This window comes from Neovison vison, chromosome 6, assembly GCF_020171115.1.
Source record: "Neovison vison isolate M4711 chromosome 6, ASM_NN_V1, whole genome shotgun sequence".
Taxonomy (NCBI): Eukaryota; Metazoa; Chordata; class Mammalia; order Carnivora; family Mustelidae; genus Neogale; species Neogale vison.
In genome coordinates, this window is record NC_058096.1 from 18,040,592 (window position 1) to 18,066,292 (window position 25,701).

The 25,701-nt window shown below is 40.4% G+C and overlaps 1 protein-coding gene across 8 annotated transcripts in view; it reads left to right on the top strand.

Annotated features, from left to right (window-relative positions):
- The window catches only part of LOC122908359 (amyloid beta precursor protein), a 271,290-nt gene that overhangs the window by 106,798 nt on the left and 138,791 nt on the right, over nt 1–25,701 (top strand). For all 8 annotated transcript variants that reach the window (XM_044251072.1, XM_044251073.1, XM_044251068.1 and 5 more), the window contains exons 4-5: nt 5,906–6,018; nt 8,083–8,276. In XM_044251072.1, coding sequence (XP_044107007.1) covers nt 5,906–6,018; nt 8,083–8,276 — 307 coding nt within the window. The remainder of the gene's footprint in view (nt 1–5,905; nt 6,019–8,082; nt 8,277–25,701) is intronic.

Consider the following 25,701-nt stretch of genomic DNA (forward strand, 5'->3'; position numbering starts at 1 on the left):
CCGAGCACGGTGTGAGATGATGTCCCCGAAGCAGCTACGTGAGTGCCAGGCACAGACTCCAGAATTGCTGTAACTGTTGACATCTTTTGTCAGGAGCTAGATCCGGGCCGTATCTCATCCTTCATGGTGGAGTATAGCACAAGGAGGGAAGCGGGCTTTACCGTTTCTCAGTGGTTTTGTTGCCAGAACATTCTTACCCCGACCCCCCTTTTCATCCCCCTTTTCTGAATCATCTTTACAGTTTGAGGGACCAGGAAGGAAGGACACCCCTTGGGCAGAAATCCCTAGACCTCAGACATGACCACTGGTTATTCCGCAGGACTCTGGCCAACACCACTTTAGTCTTTGTAAGTTCATAGAAACATTGTTTTTTTTAATTCTGGGATCTCTGTATCTTGAAGTTCTTATGTAGGGTTCTGGAATCTTTTAATCAATCTGTGCAATCCCACTCTTACTCTGAACAACTGAGCAGTCTCAGCTGTGCACAATTTCGCTCTTTCCTCTGACAACCCGGACGCCTCCCTCCCCCCACCCCCTGAATTTCTCCCTGTGCCTTGAATTAGAGACTTGGTCATTTTAGTTGTTGTGCTTCATATGCACTTCTGTCTTCTTCCTGGAATTATCTATCTTTTGAAAAGGCAGTGTAAAGAAATTGAAAACTACATTCCTGTATTTTAATTCCATGATGTGGGAAACTCTGCTACTTGCCTGTTTAATATTTATTCCCACTTCTTCCTTTGTAAAAGACTCCCAGATTTTTTGTTGTTATTGTTCACAGTGACAATGTGCTCAGCTGAAAATACTCGCACAGATTCCCTTGCAGCTGAGTGTGGACAGATGACATAGTCGTGGCATAGAGGATGTAGAAAACAAGGAGGGTGTCCATCCCATGTGAAACAGCAAAACTGTAAGAGGGAAAAAGAAAAAAGCAAAAACAAAAAACAAGCAGAAAACCACCATCCCGTGGCTGTTCTGCCTGTGTCCTGCATGCACCTGTGACCACTGTCGACCACGGGATATGAAGACAAAAGCCACAATGCTAAGGAAGGCAGCACAGAAAGATGGGCATAGCCTGGCCTGTGAGGGTGGTATTGAAATCCAAAAAGCACCCTGTCAGGTCTCTAAGCCATGGCTTACCACACGTCCTGTTCTGCGCCGTGCAGTGCATTCCCAGCTGTTTTATATGGCTTGCTAGGTAATTGAAACCTAGTTTTATTGTCAAATAGACCGCATTGCACATGATAACATTTCAGCGTTTTATGTCTAAAAGTGAGTCTGCTTTGGTAACAGCCAGAGGGAATGTGGCAAATCACTTATTTCGACCAGAGTTTAAATGTCAGTGAGTTGAGTTACCACTCTTGGATGGAGAAGCCAGAAACCCAGATTTCTAGACCGTGTCCACCGCCAGCTGGCTCTGTGGGCCAGCCACTTGAGCTGGGTTCTTTGCCTCCCATCTGTAGAATGAGGTAATTTGAGCTAGACAATCCTCTCAAAGACCACCAAAGAGCCAGTGGATTAAGGCCTGCAGAGTCCCAATTGAATTGGACATCATTGTTCATCTTGCCAAGACTTTTTAGCCAAACCCAGATCTTGTTCATTAGCTTTGAAAATGCCCTGTCAGTTGGGGTGTGTGTGTGTGTGTGTGTGTGTGAGTGATATAAATTGTGATTGTATGCTTATCAATAAACTTGCACAGTATATATTGATGAATTTATCCACTAGGATTAAACAGTGCTGAATTTCCCAGAGGTCAGCAAAAACAAGAACATGATTTCTCATTATGGTACTTAATTCATTTAGATCTCTTTCACTTGAATTCTGTTAAAAAATTTTGTGTATGAGTGTGCGTTTTATCTGAAGGATCAGACCAAAGAAACCAGAAGGTTTATTTTAAAAATAAAAGCATACATAGTTTTATGTGGAAACTCCAGGTACATACTGTTATTAATTGTTTGTTTTTAATTTAAAAACTATTTTTGAGAGCAATTTTAGATTCACAGCAACACTGAGTGGAGAGTACAGAGAGTTTTCATATGTCCCCTGTTGTATCATAGATTTTTTTTAAAGATTTTATTTATTTATTTGACAGAGAGAGCAAGATCACAAGTAGGCAGAGAGGCAGGCAGAGAGAGAGAGAGAAGCAGGCTCCCTGCTGAGCAGAAAGCCCGATGTGGGACTCGATCACAGGCCCCTGAGATCATGACCTGAGCTGAAGGCAGCGGCTTAATCCACTGAGCCACCCAGGCGCCCTGTATCATAGATTTTTAAGAATATAACTCTTTTAGAATTAAAAGGGGAGAGCATATAAACCATGTTAAACTGAACTAGTTTATGAGAAAGGATACACTATATTTTTACCACTCCTCTTTAATTCTTTGGTAAAAAATTTTAACAGATTTTTGTGGTTTAATTGCTTAAAATGACTGATGTGTAACATTCTGTATGTTTCATCAATTTTGAAAGTAATTGAAGCAGGACTGTAAAACCACAAAGTCACTGCCAAATTTTATTTTAATGTTAGAGTACAATGCATTTCCTATTTTGCCAGTAGTCCTGAGGGCTTACTAAATAACCAGTATTTATCCTTTCCCAAAAAAAAAAAAAAAAAAAAAAAAAGGCAGTCTCATTCAGGGGGCCTATATTTCTTGGCTATGTATATTATTAGAAACCTAAGAGCGTCTTTACAATGCTAAGTGAAATGTCCTTTTGCCAAAAACAAACAAACAAACAAAAAAAACCTAATCTTTTTACAAATTAATGCAATACATGTCCCTTTGAGAAACATGAGATTTTACCAAGGCAAATATCTTTCAGCGACTTTGGCTTTGCGGTAAAATCTAGTCCTCAGCAACTTGGCCTCCGGGCAAGTAAACCAGACAGACCATCGTTTGCCAGCTGTTAGCCAGTTTATGCTGCAAGAGCTCTCTCAGGTCAAGGTTGAGAGTGTCTGACACCTGCTCCTGATTGTCTCATTAGCTGATTTAATAGCCTTGGAAGAGACATTTAACCTTTCCAATAATTGTAAAATTGAAAAAAAAAAAACACTTTTGAAAAAAATAATTTTGAACATGTGTAAGTATAGCAATATGGTTTGACTGACCAGCGCCCATAAATGAAAGAGGCCCCTTCAGGGCTTTGATCACTTCTGGCCTCTTGTGTGGCCTTGAAAATGGGACGCTGAGGTATCAAGTATTCTTGCTAACAGTTGTAGCTGATGGCGCATCCTGAGAAACCCTGAAGAGTCCACCTGGGGACGCTGCGTAGGCTTTGGATGAAATTACTTTTATTTTCCATTCTCCATCTCAGGTGGGATTTAGTTGGGTGGTTTGGGTTTGTTTGATATATTCTGTGTCAAAGGCAAGGGAGGAAAATATGATGTGACTTGCATTATTATTTCTTTCCCTAAGCTGTGAATTTTTATGTTCATCTCTGCGGCAAGGTTATTATCTGCTGAGGGCAGGTGGCCTTAGACACGTTTCTTGGCAGGCATTTCTCCCCTGGGAAGTGAGGTTGATACTGTACGAGAGCTGTCCCATGTCCCACAGCTGTTGTGGAACTGAGGTGAAGTGTTTCCCGTGAGGCCACGGCCACCATCATGGCATAGGCTCCCAGGACTCATGGGTCCCTTTCCCACAAGCAGCCTTTTGGGAGGCATCACGTCTCATAATTCTTGCATTTTCTCTGACTCCTCGTCAGAGAAATACTGTGGGCATCGTACATTGTCTTAAAGATTTAGTGAATGACAAGATGAAGGGCTCTTCATACCTTACGATTAGCTTTGGTTTTGGGTTGTTTTGTTTTGTTTTGAAATGTAGAAACAAATTTTTCACTTAGGTTTTTATCCAAATACTAAGTCCTTAAATATCATGAGACATTCTTGCATGTTTGAGCTAGAAACAGATTCAAGTTTAAACGCCTTTATGGGCACGAAGTTTTAAAGAATTCTTTTCTATAACTGGAATAAAAAAAGGTTTTTTTTTTCTTCCCCCTCTCAAAGTCTTCTTCACTCTTTATGGTCCTTTTCAGAAAATGTGGTGTTAACTTACTGTGAAAGAAAAAACATTCGTTCTTTGCTGGGGTGTGGACCCCTTGTATTCCCTGCTTATTTGGGCTTGTTGGTTTAATCCGTTCTTGCCTGTCTTGCCTGAAGGACAGCAGTGCCCTCCTCAGGGTCTCCCTACGCACACTTGATTAGAGGGTTTGTCCCAGAGACAAACCTGAGCATGCCATTCCTGTTTCAAGTATCTTTTGTCTTATGTTGCCTCTGAAGTGGGATCCCGAACTTCAGATCCTCCAGTAAGGAGTCCAGCATTTCCTCCCGCCTCATTCACTTCTGCGCTCCCTTCTGCACTTAACCTGGTGTTCCAGCCACGTTGGACTTTTGCCTCCTCTACAGATATGCCTCGCCCTTTCTTTCATCTATTTTACACAGGACGTGCCCTCATTTCGAACTGCCTTTTGCCATTTATCCATCTGCCTATCAGAATGGTCGTATTTGCCAGAACTGGACCCAGGGATCGGGAGTGGGATGTTAAAAAGGAGAGCTGCTGACCTTACATCTTGGAGCTTCCATTCATTTTCTTTCTTTTTTCTTTAAGATTTTATTTATTTATTTGACAGACAGAGATCACAAGGAGGCAGAGAGGCAGGCAGAGAGAAAGGGGGAAGCAGGCTCCCCGCTGAGCAGAGAGCCCGATGCGGGGCTCGATCCCAGGACCCTGGGATCATGACCTGAACCGAAGGCAGAGGCTTTAACCCACTGAGCCACCCAGGCGCCCCTTCCATTCATTTTCTACACAGCATACCCCTCCTCAACCCTATAGACTCATCTGTGATGTGGTTTTTGCTTTGCGTTCTTTCCTGGTGCATCTAAGCAGATGTGTTCACTTTGTAGGCCCAGCAACATCTTCATCTCTAGTACAGCATTTTTTTTTAAGATTTTACTTATTTATTTGAGAGAGAGAGAGCCTAAGTGGGTGAAGGGACAGAGGAAGAGGGGAAAAGCAGACTCCCCGTGGAGCAGGGAACCCAACGTGGGGCTCGATCGTAGGACCTGAGATCACGACCCAAGTGGAAGGCAGACGCTTAACCAACTGAGCCACGCAGGCGCCCCTCTCTTACCGCGTTTAACGTCTTCACTCATCAGGACATCTGTTACCTCCTGTGTGCAGAATCTTGCTAAAAGTTAGGGTTACTGTAGCGAACAAAAGAATTAAAAATTAAGCTCATAGCTTACATTCTTCATTATCCAACTTTTATCTTTATAAGAATGTAAATGTTCTTATAGGACTTTATGTAGTATCGTTCTATCTGCAGTAGCAGTGATGCTAGAAATAATTTGCATGTACACATTCTCTTTAAAAATACAGCAAGAATCTAAGCAGTGGTATTCATAATTTAATTAAACTCTGTGTATGTGACATATGTAAACATAAGTACATGTCTAGATTTTGTTTGTTTAGAAGTAGAAAAATGCAAAATCTTCTATGAGCTTTTAAACAGATGAAATGTCCAAGAAGGGGAGGGATGGACAGTTATTTATACTGATTCCGCTCAAATGATTGCCTCGTGATGTCATTCTGTATTTTTTCCCCTTGTTGCAGTTGAATGGCAGCTTTCTGTGTGATTAACTTTGCAGTCAGAGCTTCAAAGTAATCAAATAAAGGTTTCACTTAACACACGTGGGAAGTATTTTAACCATCCAGGTTGACGTGGCAAGGAACCGAGCTCAGGACGCAGGACTCAGCATTCTAAGGGCACCAGCCTTTTGTGAATAGATTCCTTCATCATTCAGAAAGCTGTATACCCATAAGTATTTTAGCCCATCTTTCCTTGGTAACGACCCAGTGTACAGAAGCCCCGTGATGCAGATGGAATGACACGAAATGTTTTCCCTTTCTTGCAGTTGGCGAGTTTGTAAGTGATGCCCTCCTTGTTCCCGACAAGTGCAAATTCCTACACCAGGAGAGGATGGACGTTTGTGAAACCCACCTTCACTGGCACACGGTCGCCAAAGAGGTACCAGCCCATACCTTCCTTCCTCTTCTAAAGTAGAGATTTCCTGGGGACACGAGTCCTGCCATCGTAGAAGATACATTGAGGCAGTAGCCAGCCATGTTGTTGAATAAGTTATATCTCTTACTTAAAAAAGAAGAAACTATCCTCGAGTCAATTTTAAGAGTCAAAAGCTGATTGAGTTAGTTAGATTTATTATGTGTCTATGCTGCATTTTATAAACTAGAAACTAGAATCTTATACACTTGCCATAAATCTTAAAGTGTACCTTTTTTTCCCCCAAATTATTTTTTATATACCTCTTGTTTTCTTTTGTCATATACTGAATTTTCATAATTTGACGTTTTCTCCTACCATCTATGGGAGAATGCAGCAGTAGAACAGGAACTAGCTCGTCCAGTCACAACCGTTTCTAAGTTATGCCATCCTATTTTGTGCTTACCACACCATCTTCATTTTTCCTTGGTGGTTGGATCTGTGGCACCAGTCCTAACCTTTTTTTTTTTTTTTTAAAGATTTTATTTATTTATTTGACAGAGAGGGAGATCACAAGTAGGCAGAGAGTCAGGCAGAGAGAGAGAGAAGCAGGCTCCCTGCTGAGCAAAGAGCCTGATGCGGGGCTCGATCCCAGAACCCTGAGATCATGACCTGAGCCGAAGGCAGTGGCTTAATCCACTGAGCCACCCAGGCGCCCCAGTCCTAACCTTTTTTAACCCCTGCTTTTGGAAGTGGATAAATAACATAAAATAATTAGGATAGAGTGTCACTTAGTGTTATCTTCAGAACCATTTCTCCCTTTGGTATATTACGAAATTTTTCTAGTAAGTGTATATAATTCTTGCAGAAGATCAGTTTCCCAGAATTAGGCTCCTTGGTCTAGCTCAGTGGTTCTCAAAATAGGGTCATTTTTGTTCCCTCATCCTTCCCCAGGTACATAAGCCAATGTCTAGAGACATCTTGGTTGTTGCAATTAGAGCGGGTGGTGTTACTGGTATTTGTGGGCTGGAAGTCAGAGATCCTGGTAATTCTACTGAACATTCCTCACTGAACAGGGCAGTCCCTCCTCTATCTCTCCTGCAAGAACTATCTGACCCAAAAATACCAATAATACTGAGGATGAGAATCCCTGATCTAGCTCAGATAGCTTTGACGTTGTTAGGCAAAAATCACCACTTAGGAATTAGCATTAATTTTGCCTTTTATAAAACAATATGTTCCAATTTACTGTAAGACAAAATTTTCATTATAGAAAAATGTGTTTTGGACGTTTAAGAGCTTTTTGGATCTTAAGAAAACAAACCAGATAATTTCATTTTTTATTTGTTCTTGAGTTAAGAAAAAAAAAATTTGTTACTAAGAAACAAAAATGACTTTAATTCCTATGAGGTCAAAATACACTCTAATATTTTCATTGCTTATTCGTATGTGTTGAATTATTAATCTTTCCTCTATCACCAGTGGATGATTTGTGCACATTTAGCAAATCCCAGGAAAGCAAAAAGATGTTGATAGAGAAATCTCTAATTTAGACTAATTTAACTATTAAGTCCTATAAGTTTTGATTCGTAGGAGAAGATCATTTCTTTTCTTCCCAGGATTGTTATTCTGGAAGTGAGGCAAGAGAGTTTGAATTTCTAGAATAACATATGTCCGCATGAGAGAAGATTCCATAGGTAGTAGAGGCCGGAAGTGAGCAGGGAATGTACGTAGAGACATTGTGTCTACCTGATGTGTCATGACACCGCAGAGCATTGGTTCTCCAATATCCATTCCCATGCCAGTTTTCTTCTCTATCTTCTTTCCTAAAGAATTTCCCTTCTGGTTGTTTTTATTAACTTCTATAGTGTAACAACATATCCTTATTAAATAAGTTAAAAAATAAGGGTGCCAAAGTAGTCTCTACTAAAGAAACTTGTAAATCCACTCAAAATAGCAAATGGCCCTTTCCATCGAAAAAGTGGTTCTTGGTGTATTGGTCTCTGTGTTGATGGTTCTATTTGGGATTTTCTTACAATGACGCAGATCTGCTCTACCCCCCCCTCACCGGCTTCTCCTTACCTTTTGTAGACCTGTAGTGAGAAGAGTACCAACTTGCACGACTATGGCATGTTGCTGCCTTGTGGAATCGACAAGTTCCGAGGCGTGGAATTTGTATGCTGCCCGCTGGCCGAGGAAAGTGACAACATTGACTCCGCGGACGCAGAAGAGGATGACTCGGATGTCTGGTGGGGTGGCGCAGACACAGACTATGCAGACGGGAGGTAAGGCGGCCTTCCAGTTGGTTCTCTCACAGATGCCGAAGCATCTAGCCTACAGCTTTGTTTCTTCTATCAGTGTGTCTTTCCATTTCTCATTAAAAGGATCTCTGCCCACTCCTGTCAGGAGTTGGGTTTTGTGAGGGGAAAAAAGAAAAAATCTAACCATGAGCTCCTGTTATGGTTATGGCCAGCCGTGTAATTTTAATCTAATTGGTCAGCCATCACTGAGTTAATTTTAACTATTGTTTTTATATCTCCAAAGTTGGGGCTAAAATTCCATGGATAGTGTAAGATGTAGTTCTATAGAGAATTGGAATTCTCTGTAGAGAATCTGAGTCAGTGACTGGCCTTCTGATTTGGTTCATAATTTAGAAATGTTTTTTATTTTTTATTTTTTTATTTTTTTATCTTTTATTTTTAAAAAGATTTTATTTATTTATTTATTTATTTATTTGACAGACAGAGACATAAATAGGCAGAGAGGCAGGCAGAAAGAGAAAGGGAAGCAGGCTCCCTGCTTTGCAGAGAGCCCTATGCGGGGCTCGATCCCAGGACCCTGGGATCATGACCTGAGCCGAAGGCAGAGGCTTTAATCCACTGAGCCACCCAAGCGCCCCTAGAAATGTTTTTTTTAAACAAGCTTTTGGGATTATTTCATCAGTCAGTAGTGAAATCTGGATTTTTGTTAAGAAAGGTTGGCTTTGGCTTTTTTGTTTGTCTTTGTGACTTTTTGGTCTTTAATCATCTCTTCCTTTGTGAATGAAGTCAGCGGCATTCATAATTGTTTGCTTGAAATTCTTTAACCATCTCTGGTTGCATGAGAGTTCATAATTACATTTTTACTTCTTTTTCTTTGGGATCTTAATCCCATAACTTCTAGATTCTTATTTTTTTACAAAAGGCAAACACATCTATGTTCAGATCATAACATTCTAAAACTAGAATTTTGAGGTGAGAAAGACCATCTGGTTCCATCTTCAGTTTCATGCTGCGTCATCCCCCAGTGGAGGTGATGATCTCACTTCTCCTTTTCCTCCAGGATCCCTTCAGATGGTCCCGGGTGTCACAGATTTTCCAAAAGAACATTAAGCATGAATTGTTAAGACTTAACGGTTATTACTATAAAGGTTTTTGACATACAGAGTAAGTTACTTTTTTATAATGTATTTTGTAGTAGAATTTTTAAAAATAATTTTATGAAACATTTTACATATATATTATATATTTTACAAATATATATATATATTTTTTAAGATTTATTTATTTATTTGAGAGAGAAGGAGTTGGTGGGGGCAAGAGGCAGAGGGAAAGAAAGAGAGAGAATCTCAAGTAGAAACTCCCTGAGATCATGACCTGAGCCGAAACCAAGAGTCAGATGTTTAACCGACTGAGGCACTCAGACGCCCCCCTAATTTGCTGTTTCTTATCAGTTAATAATGCCAGGCTTCTCTTTGGTGGCTGTTGTCTAATTTTACCATATCTTTTTCTATTAGTTAAGCTCTTTTGTGTTCCCTTTTTGCTAGATTTAGAAAAACTGTGTTTAGTGTACCAGGACATAAACAAGTAAATAAGTGAATTACAAAGAACGGGAGAACTAAGGGGAAGGTCAACTGTATGCATCACAATATTTCTCTCCATAAAAGTTGAAAGTTCAGTGGCAAGCACGTTTGCCATTGGGAAAGCATCTGAGCTTTTTTCCGTGGATTTGATTGATTGTGTTCTAGGCCATGGCTGGTCCATTCATTCACGTGACTTCCATGAGCCAGGTGTGGAAATGTCCATTGGTTTGGGTTTAATTGCTGCTTTGTCTAAAAGTTGGAATTGCCTAGTTCTTATGGCATTTATGATAGTATTTTTGTAGTTTTTCCTCCGTCATATCTAGATTTGAAAGTTTCAGAATGAGTTCTTGAAAAAATTCTTGTCATCAGGGCTCTTACCACCGTATGTCAGTGCAACCAGTATTAAAAACCATTTGACTTGTTCATAGTCTATTAGATAACATGCTCATTTCCCATCACTGAATGGACTCTGTACGTAATAAAAACCCAAATAATAGCGAGTAAGCTAAGAGAGCGCCATGACTACTGTTAAAGTTAGCTGTGTGTGCAGTTATAACCCTGTATCAAGGTTGGTGACCCACCATTTGTGACCATTCGTCAGAAGGGGCTTTTACAATTAAGAATGGGTATTTTTATTGTATTCCGAGAGTGGCGGGCTTTTGCCAGGCCCTCTTTCTTTCCCAGTTAACACATTTTTTAAGTCTTAATAAAACCTAGTTTTTTAAGAAAAGATTGATTGATTTATTTGAGATTGAGTGTGCACATGCGTAGTCACACACACGAGTAGGAGGAGGAGCAGAGGGAGAGGGAGAGAGTCTTCAAGCAGACTCCCCCTGAGCACAGAGTCTGACAAGCGCCTCAGTCCCACAGCCCCAAGATCATGACCTGAGGTGAAACCAACAATTAGATGCTCAACTCACTGAGCCAGTCAGGAACCCCCACTGTCCTCTTTTTCTTTTCTTCTCTTTTTTCTCTTTTCTTTTCTTGCCTGGGAGGGAGGGTCCTTTCTAATCTGGATGGACCCAGGGGATAACCATTTTTACATATTCATTTGAATGTCCTACACTTGTTGATAACCTTCACATTTTCTCCCCATATTTTTATCAATCTTTTGTTTTTGGAAAAAAGTAACTTCTCTCTTTCATTGCTTCTGAGTTTTATAAGGCGTATATATCATATCATGTAACCCTATCAGCTCATTCCATTTCTTATTCATGCTGTAACATCAGCAGGAATCTTTGTGTTAGGAGATGTGCCTGATGATCACTAGCTGATGACCTGTCACCTCCCACCGAGCAGCAGATCCATACCACCTTCATTCTCCTTGGTTCCTGGCATCACTGTCCTTCATGCTCCACAGATGAACCCTTCAGAGTCCTTTGTCATGAATTGCTACATCATGGTACCTGGGAGTTAGTGGGCCCTCATACATGTATGTTGCGTGAACAGCTTCAACATCTCTCTATACCTTCTTTCGTTTCTTTGTTTCCCATTTTCCCTCTTATCATCATGTTCTGTCTCTGAATACCACTTGATTACCTCCACTCCCTTTCTTGGATTATTTTTAAAATTATTTAAGACTTTTTTTTTTATTAACGTAGTTTTAGGTTTAGAGCAAAACTGAGCAGAAGATACAGAGAGCTCCCGTCATCCCCTCCCCCATCATCAACGGTTCCCCCTGGAGTGACGCCGTATCATCCCAAACCCCTACTTTACAATTAGGGCTCAGCTCACTCCTGGTCTTGTACAGTCTGTGGGTTAGGACAAATGTGTAGTGACGTGTATCTGTGATTATGGTATCATACAGGGCATTTTCACTAAACATCCTTTGTGTTCCCCCTGTTCATCCCTCTGATTCTTTCAACCCTGGCGACCACTGATCCATCAACTGATCGTCTTCATAATTTTACCTTTCCTAGAATGTCGCATGGTTGGAATCATACAGTATGTAGGCTTTTTCATGTGAGGTTCTTTCACTTAGTGATACGCATTTAAGTTTCCTTCATGTCTTTTCATGGTGCTTAATTAATAGTCCCTTGTCTGGATGTATACAGTGTTCATCAGTTCACCTCCTGAAGGACAGTTTGATTGGTTCCAGGTGTGGGCAATGTGAATAAAGCTGCTGTAAATATCCATGTGCAAGCTTTTGTGTAAACCTAAGTTTTTTGCTTCTTTGGCTAAATACCAAGGAGCCCAATTGCTGGATCCTATGGTAAAAGTATGTTTAGAGTTGTTTTTGCTGTTGTTGTTTTTAAGGATTTTTTTTTTTTTTTTTTGAGAGAGAGAGAATGAGCAAGCACACGATTGGGGGCGGGGCAGAGGGAGAGAGAGCATTAAGCAGGCTCCACCCTCAGAATGAAGTCTGACTCCGGGCTCGATCCCACGACCCTGAGATCATGACCTGAGCTGAAGTCCAGGGTCAGATGCTCAACCAACTGAACCACCCAGGTGCCTCACACAGTTAGTTTAGTTCTGTGGAAAACTGGCAAACTCTCTTCTGCGGTGGCATTTCCCCCAGCAGTGAGTGACAGCTCGGGGTACCATGAGTGTTCTGGATCTGGGCCATTCTGTTATGTGTATCTCATTGTTGTAAGTTGTATTTCCTCAGTGACAGATGACGTGGAGCATCTCTTCACAGGCTTGTTTGCCGTTCATCTACCCATTCTGTTATTTTCCGTCTCCCTTATCCTTTGCTCCTTCCTACCCGTGGAGGAATGCTGCTTGTTCCCTGAACAGCCTCTGCCCGAGTTCAGATGGTGCTTTACCCTCTGCGACACTAACTCCTCTGATTAGTCCTTCGCGCGTTAGTGTCTCGCTTCCGCCCGTGACCTCGTGCTTTCCTTCTTCCAGGACACATCATACCTCGACGTCACGCCTCAGTACTTCGCGTTTACTCTACCTCACCCACGAATCTCTTCGTTCTCTTCGCAGAGAATTCCTCCGTGCCTTAGTAATGATCCTATTTTGCATTTCTGATCCTTCTGACCGTTGGTAGGAATCAGTTGATGGTTCCTGCAGCCGGTAGCGAAGTTCATATTCCCTTGCAGGCCATCTGGAACTCATTCATGACTTGGCGCCAGTCTGCTTTAGGCACGGGCCTCACCGGGTCCATGGACACCCTGCACCCTTGGTCTTCTCTTTGTCTGGGCTGTTCCCACCTTCCCACCCCTTTTCAACATCCATTTCATTTTTCATCAGACGGTGTTAATCTACCACAAAGCTGCTTGTAAATTCTAAAGTTCTCCATCTTATCATGACCTGCAAAACCCTGTATATTTTGTAACATTCACCCACAAAGATACCTCCTTTACAAGTCTTCTCTGATTATCCCTTGAAATACTTGGCTTCACAGTCCTGCCCTTGCTTTGTATTATTTTATTTAGGTTGACTTTTTCTCAGTTACTTGTAGTCATTTCTCTTTTCATCTGACAGAAGCCAAACTACAGTTTTATGTACAAAAAATGTCTCACACACCGGTCTTCAAGAAATATTAGCCAAATTCAGTTACTTATTTTTAAAAATTTTTCATAGCTTTTGGTATGAGATGTTACAGAATCTCTCTTGTGTTTAAGCTCAAATGTGTCCTGTAGATATATAATGTAAGCCACATAATACATCTTTGTACTTTCTTTTTTTTTTTTTTTAGTTTATTTATTTATAATCTCTATGACCCAATGTGGGGCTCGAACTCACAACCCTAAGATCAAGAGTCGCATGCTCCAGCAACTGAGTCAGCCAGGCGCCCCCATTTATACTTTCTGATAGCCACTTTTAAAATAGCAAGAAGAAGCTGGGGAATCAATTTTAATGGCATTTTATTTAATCTAGCATATTCAGAATACTATCAAATCAATATGTAAACAATATGGAAAGGTTATTAGTGAGATACTTTGTATTATTTTTGTTTCTTTCACAGGAGGTCTTTACAATCTGCTGTGTGTTTGGTACATATAGCCCCTCTCACTGATTCCAAGGGCCCCATAGTCCCATGTGGCTGGTGGTCACTGGACATACAGGACATTGTAGCTCCAGATCCTTCAAATTTCTAATCTCCCTTGACTTTCCATTGAGACCATGGTTTATATAGATCGCCCAGTGATACATTCTAATGTCGAACTCCTACTAAATTTTCTATTACTTTTGTAACTGTCCCATTTTTTGGTAATATTTTATTTATTTATTTGACAGAGAGAGATCACAAGTGGGCAGAGAGGCAGGCAGAGAGAGAGGAAGAAAGCAGACCCCCGCTAAGCAGAGAGCCCGATGCGGGGCTCGATCCCAGGACCCTGGGAACATGACCTGAGCCGAAGGCAGAGGCTTAACCCACTGAGCCACCCAGGCGCCCCTGTCCTGTGTTTTTAAATTGTCCAAGAATTGTTTTGAACTTCATACAATTAGGATATCAGCTCCCTTGTAGCACTTCCTCGTTCAGTGTTTTTCTGTTAGCCCTCCGGGCGACGTATGCCTTTACCCTCATATGGCAAAACGGGCAGGTGAAGGAAGAGGCCTTGGATCCTGGACCTGCATACAAACTAGGCTCCTGCCAGCTGGGACATCCCTGTTCCAGGAGCCAGTCTTCCTTGTGACACTTGAAATGCAGAATCAGAACAGGAATTGAACCCATCTTACCTAAAATATCCTCGAGGGGATATTGTAGGACACTTGTTAAAGAGGAGGAAGGGAAGCCTCATTCTGATCTTCCCAGAAACAGAATTTGATCCACAGTTTAGTACACTTTCGTTGGTTGGTAGTTAGTGAGATTTGTTTTGGTAGGAGACGAGTGTGTGCCTGCTGCTAATGCAGCATTTAGAAACACGTTCTTTGTGGGATGAGCTGTTTTATGACCTTCTTGAAAAAGAGGTAAGTCTTTGAAGAGATTGAATGTGAATAAATCAGTTGTTCCAAAGTTCTTTTGTAAATACCTCAGTATTTATTTCTCATGTTACAGTGATTTAGTTCTCAGACCACCGCAGAATTCCTATTTAAAGGATCACTAATGTAGCTTGCTTATGTTAATAGTGTACAGATTCCAGTCATCATGGGTAAGGACTTTTCTATGGAAAATTCCTTAGCAGACTAATGTATGCAGTCTTGCTGTGGGAGTGCTGATCTGGAGCACAAGTTTGCTCCTACCTGGAACTGTAGAATCTACCTGAAAAACCATATTGTCCGCAGGCCTTGTTGAATTTGTACAGCAAATAACATAAGGGAAGACCCACTCATTCTTTTGTGATAGCACTTTTTCTCCTGGGAACAGATTTTTCTGTCCCCATAAAGCAGAATCTCAGATGACACTGTTTCTTGTTTTCAGGGTTGCAAACGTTGGTGAGACTGTAATGAGAGATAACCTAATGTGTCTTCTTAATGAGATGACATTTTTTTTTCTTTTTAATTTAAAAAAAAAAACACACAGATGCAGAAGACTGATTGCTTTTGACTACATCTCACCATGCCCTTCTTTGAACTGTATTTTGTAGCTCAGGAGAAGCTTCTTTGTCTGATGAAGGTTGCCGCAACAGTGTGTGTGTGTGTGTGTACATGCATGTGTGCATCCTTGGGAACACACCATACCTCAGGGAGATGAATCACTCCTTTCCTGCCTCACCCTGCACTTTACCATAAAAGCCAGCCCAGGGGCGCCTGGATGGCTCAGTCAGTTAAGTGTCCAACTCCTGATTTCAGCCCAGATCATGAACTCGGGGTTCTGAGGTGGAGCCTTCCATTGGGCTCTGTGTTGCTGAGCTTGGAACCTGCTTAAAATTCTCTCCCTTCCCTCCCTCTGCCCCTGCCCACCTCATTACAGCACCACTAATTTATCTGGATACTGAGGACCTTTTATATTATTATTTCTTATATTCTAAATTAGTTTACAAAAGAATAAAGGGATAGTAAAAAATAACTTCATTGAGAAGTTTTAATAAGAACCAATATAGTTACTATTTTAATTTGAATTAAAATTTATATATAGTAAACCCATATTTTTATTCCATCTTTTCCTGATTTTGAAGGTAGAGATTTCTGAAATGGACAGTATTCTTTGAATGCGACCAGCTGCTAATCAACCCCCTGCTGTGCATGAGGCTGAAATATATTCATCTTATAAATACCGACTGCAGACTTAAAATACATCTTTATTAGGGTACAGCCTGTTGTACTTCTTGGTTTCTTCATGCGTTTTCACTTGATTATTGTAAAAAATCATTACTTTTAAAACTTGGAGAAATCCTAATTTTGTTGAAGAGAAAGAGCTACTTTCTGTCCATAATTATAAAATATTTCTAAGTTTGGACTTAGAAACACCCATTAGAATTGTCAGTCCGTTTTTGGTTTTTTGTTATTTTTGTTTGTTTTTTTCTTTCCATTTCTACACTGGTTCTTCTTATCACCTTTGTAGCCACTCCTGCCTTTGGTATTTGTCTGCTTCCAAACTATATCCAAAAAATTCTGTGGCCTAAACATGATCAAATCTATCGCAAGCATAAAAGAGGAGAAAATACTGTCACACATGTCCTTAGCAAAAACAGTGAATGGTTTCATCCTTCTTGTTGAATGACAACATGCATGAGAATGCTTTCCTTTTTTTTCTTAAAATTCTAACTTTGCTCACTTTTTGGTTCTTGGGCCTGTGAAAATCCATCTAGGATATCGTCATCTGAAGACTCATGGTCTCAGGTCTTGTTTCTGTGATCAATTTCTTTCTTTCTTTTTTTTTTTTTCTTTTTTAAAGATTTTTTTTTATTTATTTGACAGACAGAGATCACAAGTAGGCAAAGAGAGAGGGAGGAAGCAAGCTCCCTGCTGAGCAGAGAGCCCGATGCGGGGCTTGATCCCGGGACCCTGGGATCATGACCTGAGTCAAAGGCAGAGGCTTAACCACTGAGCAACCCAAGCACCCCAACTCCGTGATCAATTTCATTCAGAATCTGATTTGTTCAATATTTGTGAGATACCTCCTATCACTTTTCTCCTGTTTACTAATTGGAAAATTAACATTTTCCAACTGTTCTGTTTAATGGAAGAACTTCTTCCATATCTTCTGGAAAGGTGATGTAATATTGGGGGAACACGGGAATAAACCTGTGATGACTTTCCTGTTGCCTCATCCTCGTAGGCAATTCCTCATCCTTTCATTTTCGTATTACTTGGTCTTCTTCAGCATAGTTGGAAATAGTTAACGAATAATGGTGGAATAATTCTTGGGATGTTAAATAGGAAAATGTTGCAAAAAATTTTAGATTTGTAAAAAGTTGCAGTGAGCTGATTAAAATAATTACAAGATAAAGCGAGCTTTATTTGATATTTTTTTAAATAAAATCTCTAAAAAAGAGTAAAAGTCAGAGATACCAACGGTTACAAGAATGTATCAAAATGAAACTTAAAAGGTATGATTGTGTCCAGTGGACCCTGCTGGTATTCTGAGGGTTAATAGCCTACTGTACTTACCACGGGTTTACATTTGTTAGGAGACCTCTGTGACTTTACAAATTAGCACATTTGGCCTAATTTTCCTCAAACTAGGGGCTCCACAGATATTTGAGTTAAATTGAATTGGTGTTCATGTCAAATACAGACAGGCATAGTTGGTAACTCGGGATTAAACAAATGGGCTTTAAAACAAAAACTACCAAGAAGTAACATTCTGGATATGCAATAATTAAGGAAAATTGCATCAGAAGTCTCTAACTATTTTTAAGCTAGAAATATTGAAAAAAAAAATGCTGGGGCCTACAGAATATTCATAACAATTGCCTAGCACCATTCATGTAGTTACTACTTGAATATCTTTTCATTGCTTCAAAAATGAAATAAAATAGCATAAAATGAATGAGATTGGGATTCCAAATGGAGGTAAGATTCATCTCTCTCTGAGCTTTTGAATAAGTGTCCATTCTCAGAAGAGCTTTCCTATTTGAACCAAGCAAGCATTCTTTTTTGTTCTTTGGTATCATATTGGAGCTCTTCACTAAAAATAAAGGACAGTAGGCAAAAATTTCAGGAAGTGCAAGTTGCAGTCATGAGACTAACTTAGTCCATTAGATGTTGGCAAGCACTGTGTGATTTTTAAAAATGAATAAAGAAACATCAGTTCAGAATGGTGGTTCTCAGCTGGGGGGTGATTTTGCTGCCCAAGGAACCTTTGGAATTGTCCACATTTTGAGTTGCCACAACGGGGAGTGGGGGGTGCTCCTGGCATTTGGTGGATAGGGACGAGGGATACTACTCCGCCTCCCACCACGCACACACAGAACAGTCCCACCACAAAGAAATTTCAACAGAGCCAAGGTTGAGAAAATGGTTTATAGGTTTCTTCAGGACTGGAAAGATTGGAAAATTATTCTTTAAAACCCCTGATCTTCTGTGGACAGAAGAGCAAACACCCCAGCAGTCAGCCCCTTGAGTGTGGCTTTTGCACAGATGGAAGTGCCTGAGATGAAAACAAACCTTCCAAACATCTGCATCCATAGCTTAAAAGACCATCATCAAAATGCATTCATATACCACGGATGATTGAGGCTTCCTGTTTGTACCCAGTTACTTCATTAATCGAATCTTTATGTCAAATATTTTCCCTTTTATTAGTGTCACTACTCTCCATTTTGACTCTGGTAAATATTAGCATATTTTCTGGGGCAAATGATTTGGCAATATTCCATATATTTAGAGGCACGGGAGACTGTCTCCAGTGAAAATTATTTTTCCATTACATGTCTCCTACTTTTTTAGAAGGTTTTGAGTTAGGGAAAATCACCTATAATTTGACCTCTTTATAAATTTTGTGTTCCTATGTTTCTGTTCATATGGATATGTCTTTAGTTGTGGCTAAAATATCAAATTAATCTTCATATCTATTCCTTCAAAGTTTATGCGTCATGTGACCGTCAGACCTTTTTTTTTTTTTTTTTTTTTTTTTTTAATTTAACAGAGAGAGAGATCACAAGTAGGCAGAGAAGCAGGCAGAGGAGAGGGTGAAGCAGGCTCCCTGCTGAGCAGAGAGCCCGAAGCGGGTCTCGATCCCAGGTCCCCGAGATCATGACTCAAGGTGAAGGCAGAGGCTTAACCCACTGAGCCACCCAGGTGCCCTGTCAGACTTTTTTGAGAGAGAGCGAGAACCTGAGAGGGGCAGGGCTGGAGAGGGAGAAAGAATCCCAAGCAGACTCCCCGCCTCCCCCAACCACAGAGCTGTCCATGGAGCTCCATTTCATGACCCTCAGATCGTAACCTGAGCTGAAATCAAGAGTCAAACACTTAACCAGCTGAGCCACCAGGCACCCCATCAGATTTTTTTTTAATTAATTTTTTTTTAAATGTTACAGAGGCCATGCTTTTAAATTCCTTAATGAACCTAGATTTCTTCCCATATTATATCATAATTGCTTGAAGATATAAAAGTTGGATTACTGAAGTAAGAGATAAGAATATACTTGACAGTGCTTAAAAGGTATCTCAATAATGTTTATGCCTATTTACAGTGAGGTATCGACAGCGAATGAATTTATTCTCTTGTTGCATAGTCACTGGATTCTGATTTTTGTTATTAATAACCTGGCTCCTGCCTCATACCTCCAAGCTTTCAGGGTCTTGTAGACTGAGTTTCATGAGGTTATGGTCTAGGCTTTAGTGCCTTCCTACACCTTGTCTGTGTATAACTGGAATAATCATAGTAGATGCTATATATAGTCTTGCTATGTGCAAACCAACATTCGGAATTCCTTGTAAATGTTAACTCATTTAATTTTAATAGCTCATTAATGTCTAGGTTACTTGTTGAACGATTTAATGAGTTTTGGGGGGGCTTTTCCAAATTTAGGAATAGATTTGTGCTGAGGTCTTTATAGTTGGAGTTTACAATATTTTTTGTCTTGTGCCAAGCAAATATTTTATTCCAAATGTAAACTTCAGCAGAACCCTTTTGCAGATTCTTATTCCATTAATTCTACAATAATGAAATATAATTAACAATCTATATGTTTCTCATTCACTTACATTTCTTCCATTCTACCTAAAGAGCACATATAAATCAAAACTTTAAATTAAAAAGTGATTCATTCAGGGTACCTGGGTAGCTCATTTGGTTAAGCGCTTGCCTTCAGCTCATGTCATGATCTCAGGGTCCTGGGATCGAGCCCTAAATCAGGTTCTCCACTCAGCAGGGAGCCTGCTTCTCCTTCTCTCTCTGCCTGCCTTCCTGCCTGCTTGTGATCTCTTACTCTCTCTCTGTCAAATAAATAAATAAAATCTTTTTTTAAAAAAAAATGATTAATTCATTCAGCTTTAAGCATAAGAAGTTCAGATCATAAAAAGTTTCAAACCCATAAATAATTTTGACTGAGTGATTCATAATATATTTGAGGGAAGTTAAAAATCCTTGATTTTGACTGATATTATAGTATGTGTCAATTCCATAAACAACAGTTAGAATCTAAAGCTTGGGCGCCTGGGTGGCTCAGTGGGTTGAAGCCTCTGCCTTCTGCTCAGGTCATGATCCCAGAATCCTGGGATCAAGCCCTGCATTGGGCTCTCTGCTCAGCAGGGAGCCTGCTTCCTCCTCTTTCTCTCTGCCTGCTTCTCTGCCTACTTGTAATCTCCGTCTGTCAAATAAATAAATAAAATAAAATTTTAAAAGTTTAAAAAAAAGAGAGAATCTAAAGCTTTAGATTAGTTTAATACAGATGGGAAATAAGAAGGAAAAAGACCAGAAGCTGCAAAAGGCTAACTTAATCCACTGGAGAAACATCACTTTGACCTAAACTGAGAAAGCTCTTTCTTTTTAAGCTCTTGCCTTCTATTTATTTGTGTGGGAGTGGGGAGCCAGAGTTAATGTAGGGACAGAGGATTTATAGATCCTACTTCCACATTAGTAGAGATCTATTCAATCTAATCCTTTCAAAAAGGAAAGAAAGGCATCTTATTCAATATTTCTGTGCAGAATGCTTTACAAAAATAATTTTTTTTTGGTAGAGAGTGGGTTTATGAATGTAGAGAAATATACCTAAAATGTATATCTCCATTTGATCAACAGCAAGGCCATCTTCATGTGGCTCTTATTTTCAGGTGAGTTGTTCAATTCTCGAACCAAGTAAGATAGAGATGGAGGTAATAATGCAGCTTGTACACCCATCATGTTAACACTGTTTGTGGAGGGGAAGTGATCATCCAACAACCCCAGGCCAGGGTTAACAGGGCAGAATGTAAAAGATGGGAATGCTGAGCTGACTCTGAATGGAGGACAGCCGTGTCTGTGGCTTCACCGAAGCTGTCGATGGAGCTCCAGCATAGAGCAGGTGATTTCACGTGTGATGTGAATTTCATGTGATTTCACAGTCTTCATCTACCTTTCCTGTAAGAACTTGTGGCACAGTGAATGCATCAGCATAGCCCTGACTCTCTGGAGCATTCTTTGTACCCCACACAGGAACACAGTTGGGAGATACTTTAAATCCATCACTTGGACTTGGGCCTTGACCTCTTCCAGAAAGATGAAAGGTGTTAATAATGCTAGGTGCTGCCCGTCTGTGGACATTTTCCAGAACTTTGAGCAGAGACCCACCCCAGCAGCTCTGTAGCATAAGGGGGGGACACCCTGATCATGATCATTATTGCAGTTAGCCTAAAAAGCAGTAGTTACTGCTCCATGTGTGGTGGCTCATGGCTAGGGAGAGCTGGAAGCTGACTTTACTTGGGTCTGTGCGCTGCAAGAACTGTTGGCAGAAAATAACCCCCAGGGGTAGTATGGAGGATGTGCGTGTCCCATAGACTCTCGGTGCTTTATGAGACCTTACCAGTGAATTATGGAGTATGTTATGCACGTGTTGGCTTCCAGTTAGCTTGGGATATGGAAGCATTCGTGGTCTCCCCTCATGTCTGGTGGTTGTGAAAATGCATGTCTATTCATCGGTCAGTGTACATTTCTCTCTCTCTAAAATTGGTTTTGAGAAAGAATGAGAGCGACTTTATTTAACTCATACTTGGATCTCTGGAGTTAAAATCCTTTGAATACATAATCTTTCAGCTGCTTTTCTGTCTTGTATTTTGAGAAAGTGGTATTAAGCGCTCAAAGGGCAGGGGGAACTAACAACTTTGGAGGAGGGTCACAAAGTGAATCAGAGAAATGATAAATCGGCAGCCTTAAATCCTTGCCAGCGGATGAGTCAAGTGGAATGGATTGGAGGAGCCGGTGTGTGGCTCTGAGACATAATTGTCCCTGTGCTGGTTGGCAGCTTGTAGCACTCTGAGGCAGAGACACATCGCTGTCTTGCACGGAAATAAGGCAACTAATTTGAAAATGATGAATAGGAGAGTAGCAGAAGCTCGCTTTTCTCTTGCGGCAACTGGCCGCCAGCTCTGAGGTCTTATTAAAAATGCTGAGTTTCTGTATTTAATAAGCTTGGGTCCCATGTTTATCAAGAAGGAAAACCAAACGCTTTAACAGTCTGAACCAGAGTTCAGCCTGTGTGGCCAGACGAGTGGGGTTCGTTCTGATTGGCAAGCAGGTGGTGGCCGGGAAAGGCGATGTGAGATGCCTTTGAAGTGGTGCAGGGTTGGGTTGCTGCCCTCAGAGTCACATCTGGCGGCGATGGCCACGCTTGCTGGGACCCACTGGTGCACAGCTGCCCCAGTAACCGGATATGGCTGGACGCGCAAGGGAACCATTTGTTTAGTAACAGTTCCTTAAAGGGTTGGATTTTTCACTGCCGAGGATCTTACACCATTGAGGAAAGGAACATCTTTTTATCCTCCTGATGTCTTTTCACTGAACTGTTCAAATCTCCTGAATTACAAAATAGTGACTGCAGAAAAAAACTAGAAAGCTTCATGATGCGAACAGGTTTCTGGCAGTGTTGGCCCCAAACAGTAACTTCTTGCTGAAACCAGCATCTGGATATTGTTATTCTAAATGTAAAACCCCTAGTTTAGACGGAATTCACAATTAATCCAGAAGTATGTGTTACTAATTTTTTTGTTGTTTTCTTTTTCCCTGTGGCCTGAGGATCTGCATCAGCATGTTATGCCCAAAGAGATTTCTTTTACTTGAACAGTGTTGTTCCTCAGATCTTCGGTAATAATAAATAGCATGCTGGAACTTTATTTGGAAGTTAGTAATACTAAATTGGCTTCCAGGAGCCCTCTACTAGGAAACCAAGCTGTAGTACATGATGTCAGTATTTCCCCATCTCAGTCTAAACTGGTACCAAGAACTTGTCACAAAAAACTCCGCAAAATTTTAACAAGCCTGTATTTGTTTTTGAAGGAGGCCATTCACATAGAGAATAATTTAGAGATACTCAAAACTGTTTCCTTTGATGAGAGAGTAAACAAATCTTTCCCAAGTGAGAACTAACTACAGTTTCCTTTTTTCACCCTCCATATTTAAAAAGTTAACACTCTCTGTGTTTACCTGTAAAGTTGGGGGTGGAATTGTTCCACTTAAATGACGCTGGCGGTCACCTGAAGAGCGTGTGTGTGTGTTTTCTGTCTGCATGATCTACTGATGCTTCGTTTGTTTTAAAATGGTCCTAAGGGAACAGTGTCCTTTTCTTCCTTCAAAAATAGGTTCAGGTATGTGCAAATGAAATTGTTTCCTCACTTAATCCGTAGCAAATTTCCTGTACAGATTGAGACAGTAGAACATTAATCTTATTAATTAAAGTTCTAGAATGTACAACATTTTTTAAAGAAGTTTACTTATTACTATCAAATAAATATAGTAGCTCAAACTCATGTTTTTTTATTCAAGTTATTATTGGTAGTATTTTTACCTACAATTCGTATATTATTTTGCATATATCTTATATATATATTTGTTCATACAAATACATTTCATTTATTTGTAATTGAGTAAAACAACATGAGCACAGCAAATAGACCCTTGGTGTTGGTGACGTTATTTACTTAATCCCCTCCTCGCACCCCCCAACATGTATAAATATAAACATATTTCTGTTTTTTATGAAACTGTATCACTGATCATATTTAAGCAGCTTTAAATGGGTGTGATTTTACTTGCACCGGCTGTTAGTTATCTTTAATCAGTAAGAGTCCTGTAGGAAATAAAAACATTATCTGTAATATTTTACTGACCCTGACCTCTTTTCCTAATTTCTTAATTGCAGACATAAACCAGTATCATACTGTTTACTAGCAAACATCTTCATAAACTTTTGGAGGGCATCTGAAATGCGAATTATGAGTGTTTCTGTGTTTTTGAATAACGCTAGTAATCGTGCTTCCTCCAGCTCTGTTTTATTAATCTCTGTTCATTTATTGTCAATGAGGACACAGAGACCTTCTATCTGGTCATGTTATCTTTACACATTTGCAGACACAGCAGATGGAGGTTCATTGTTGTGATTTATGTCCTGTTTTCCACCAGGCACATTTTGCCCTATAAATCTCTCTGGAGAGAACTGAATATTGAGCATATCATGGGCTACAATGCTTGGGTATTGACTAAATTGCTTCAGGAAGGTGTCATGTGCAATTCTGGGAAGTTCTGCCCAGGGATATTCAAAAGTACAGATGGTGTTGGAAGTTTCCTGAAAATAGAGGATAGCAGCATCTTATTGAGAACAATGATAAATCAGACTGTATAAGTAACTTGGTATTATATTGTTCTTATTGTCCCATAATTGAAATTTTCTTTTGCATTTGAAACCAGTGTGCTGCTGTTTGAATTTGGTCTTCCTGAGTTCTCTGCTTGGCACCCTGTTGCCATTCTAGGAGAACCGTAACTGTGTCACTGGCGGATGCGCTGGAATCTGCCGTCTCTGACATCAGCTCCAATACCCGTAGTTAGGAGATTAATGTTGTGAGTACAAAAAATGTTAGCATAATGCTAGCTGCCAGACTGGAAAAGAGATTATCACCCTGATGGCGAGGACAGCATTACATTTATAGTCATTTAATGACGGTAAAGCTAATCTGCATAAAAAGACCATAGTGAGGAAACAGAAGTCCAACATACGAGACGCACCCAAAGAGCTTAGGAAAGAACAGACATGTTCCTGAGGAAGATGACTTTTGCTTCAGAAATGTCTTCAGAGGTTTAGCGTATGCTTTGGACCTAGTAAAATCTTCCTGAGCCTGCTTCTTGACCTCCAACGTGGAGAAGATTGCTATCATGTATTAGCATAGTACTTGGATTTAGAACGGAATTAAAGCTTAGAGATGGGAGCCTCTTGAACTAAAATGTTCCCGTGGGCTTGATGATGGTGCACTGAGTGGAATTGTAAGGGAGGGCAGGCCAGGTTGGGGCACCAGTGCTGTCCTCAACCTGCTCTCCCACTCCTTGCCTCACACAGTCAACCAGAAAAGCCCTCCTCGGGGCATAATGACTAATCTCCCATGGCTGGTTTGAGAATCATGGCTGTTATAACATGTTCCTTCTTAATTAGGTGTTTAGAAGGCATGGTGGGCCTCATAATAATTATAACCAATACTAATAGGTAATGACTTCAGTGCTTTCCATCCTAGATAAATGAGGTTGAAAACATTATTAAAATAGATGTTGGAAGCAAACAACTAATGATCTTCTGATTTTATGAATTTCAGTAGTTACGTAGGAGTGCTTTTTATTTTAGGGAAGTGAAACGTTGGAAAATGTGATTTTTCTAGGATTGGAAAATGGCTGTAGAAATTCATGTAGAAGGGCGCCTGGGTGGCTCAGAGGGTTAAGCCTCTGCCTTCGGCTCAGGTCGTGATCTCAGGGTCCTGAGATCGAGTCCCACATCGGGCTCTCAGCTCAGCAGGGAGTCTGCTTCCCCCTCTCTCTCTGCCTGCCTCTCTGCCTACTTGTGATCTCTGTCTGTCAAATAAATAAATAAAATCTTAAAAAAAAAAAAGAAATTCATGTAGAATGGGCTTAATCTCTT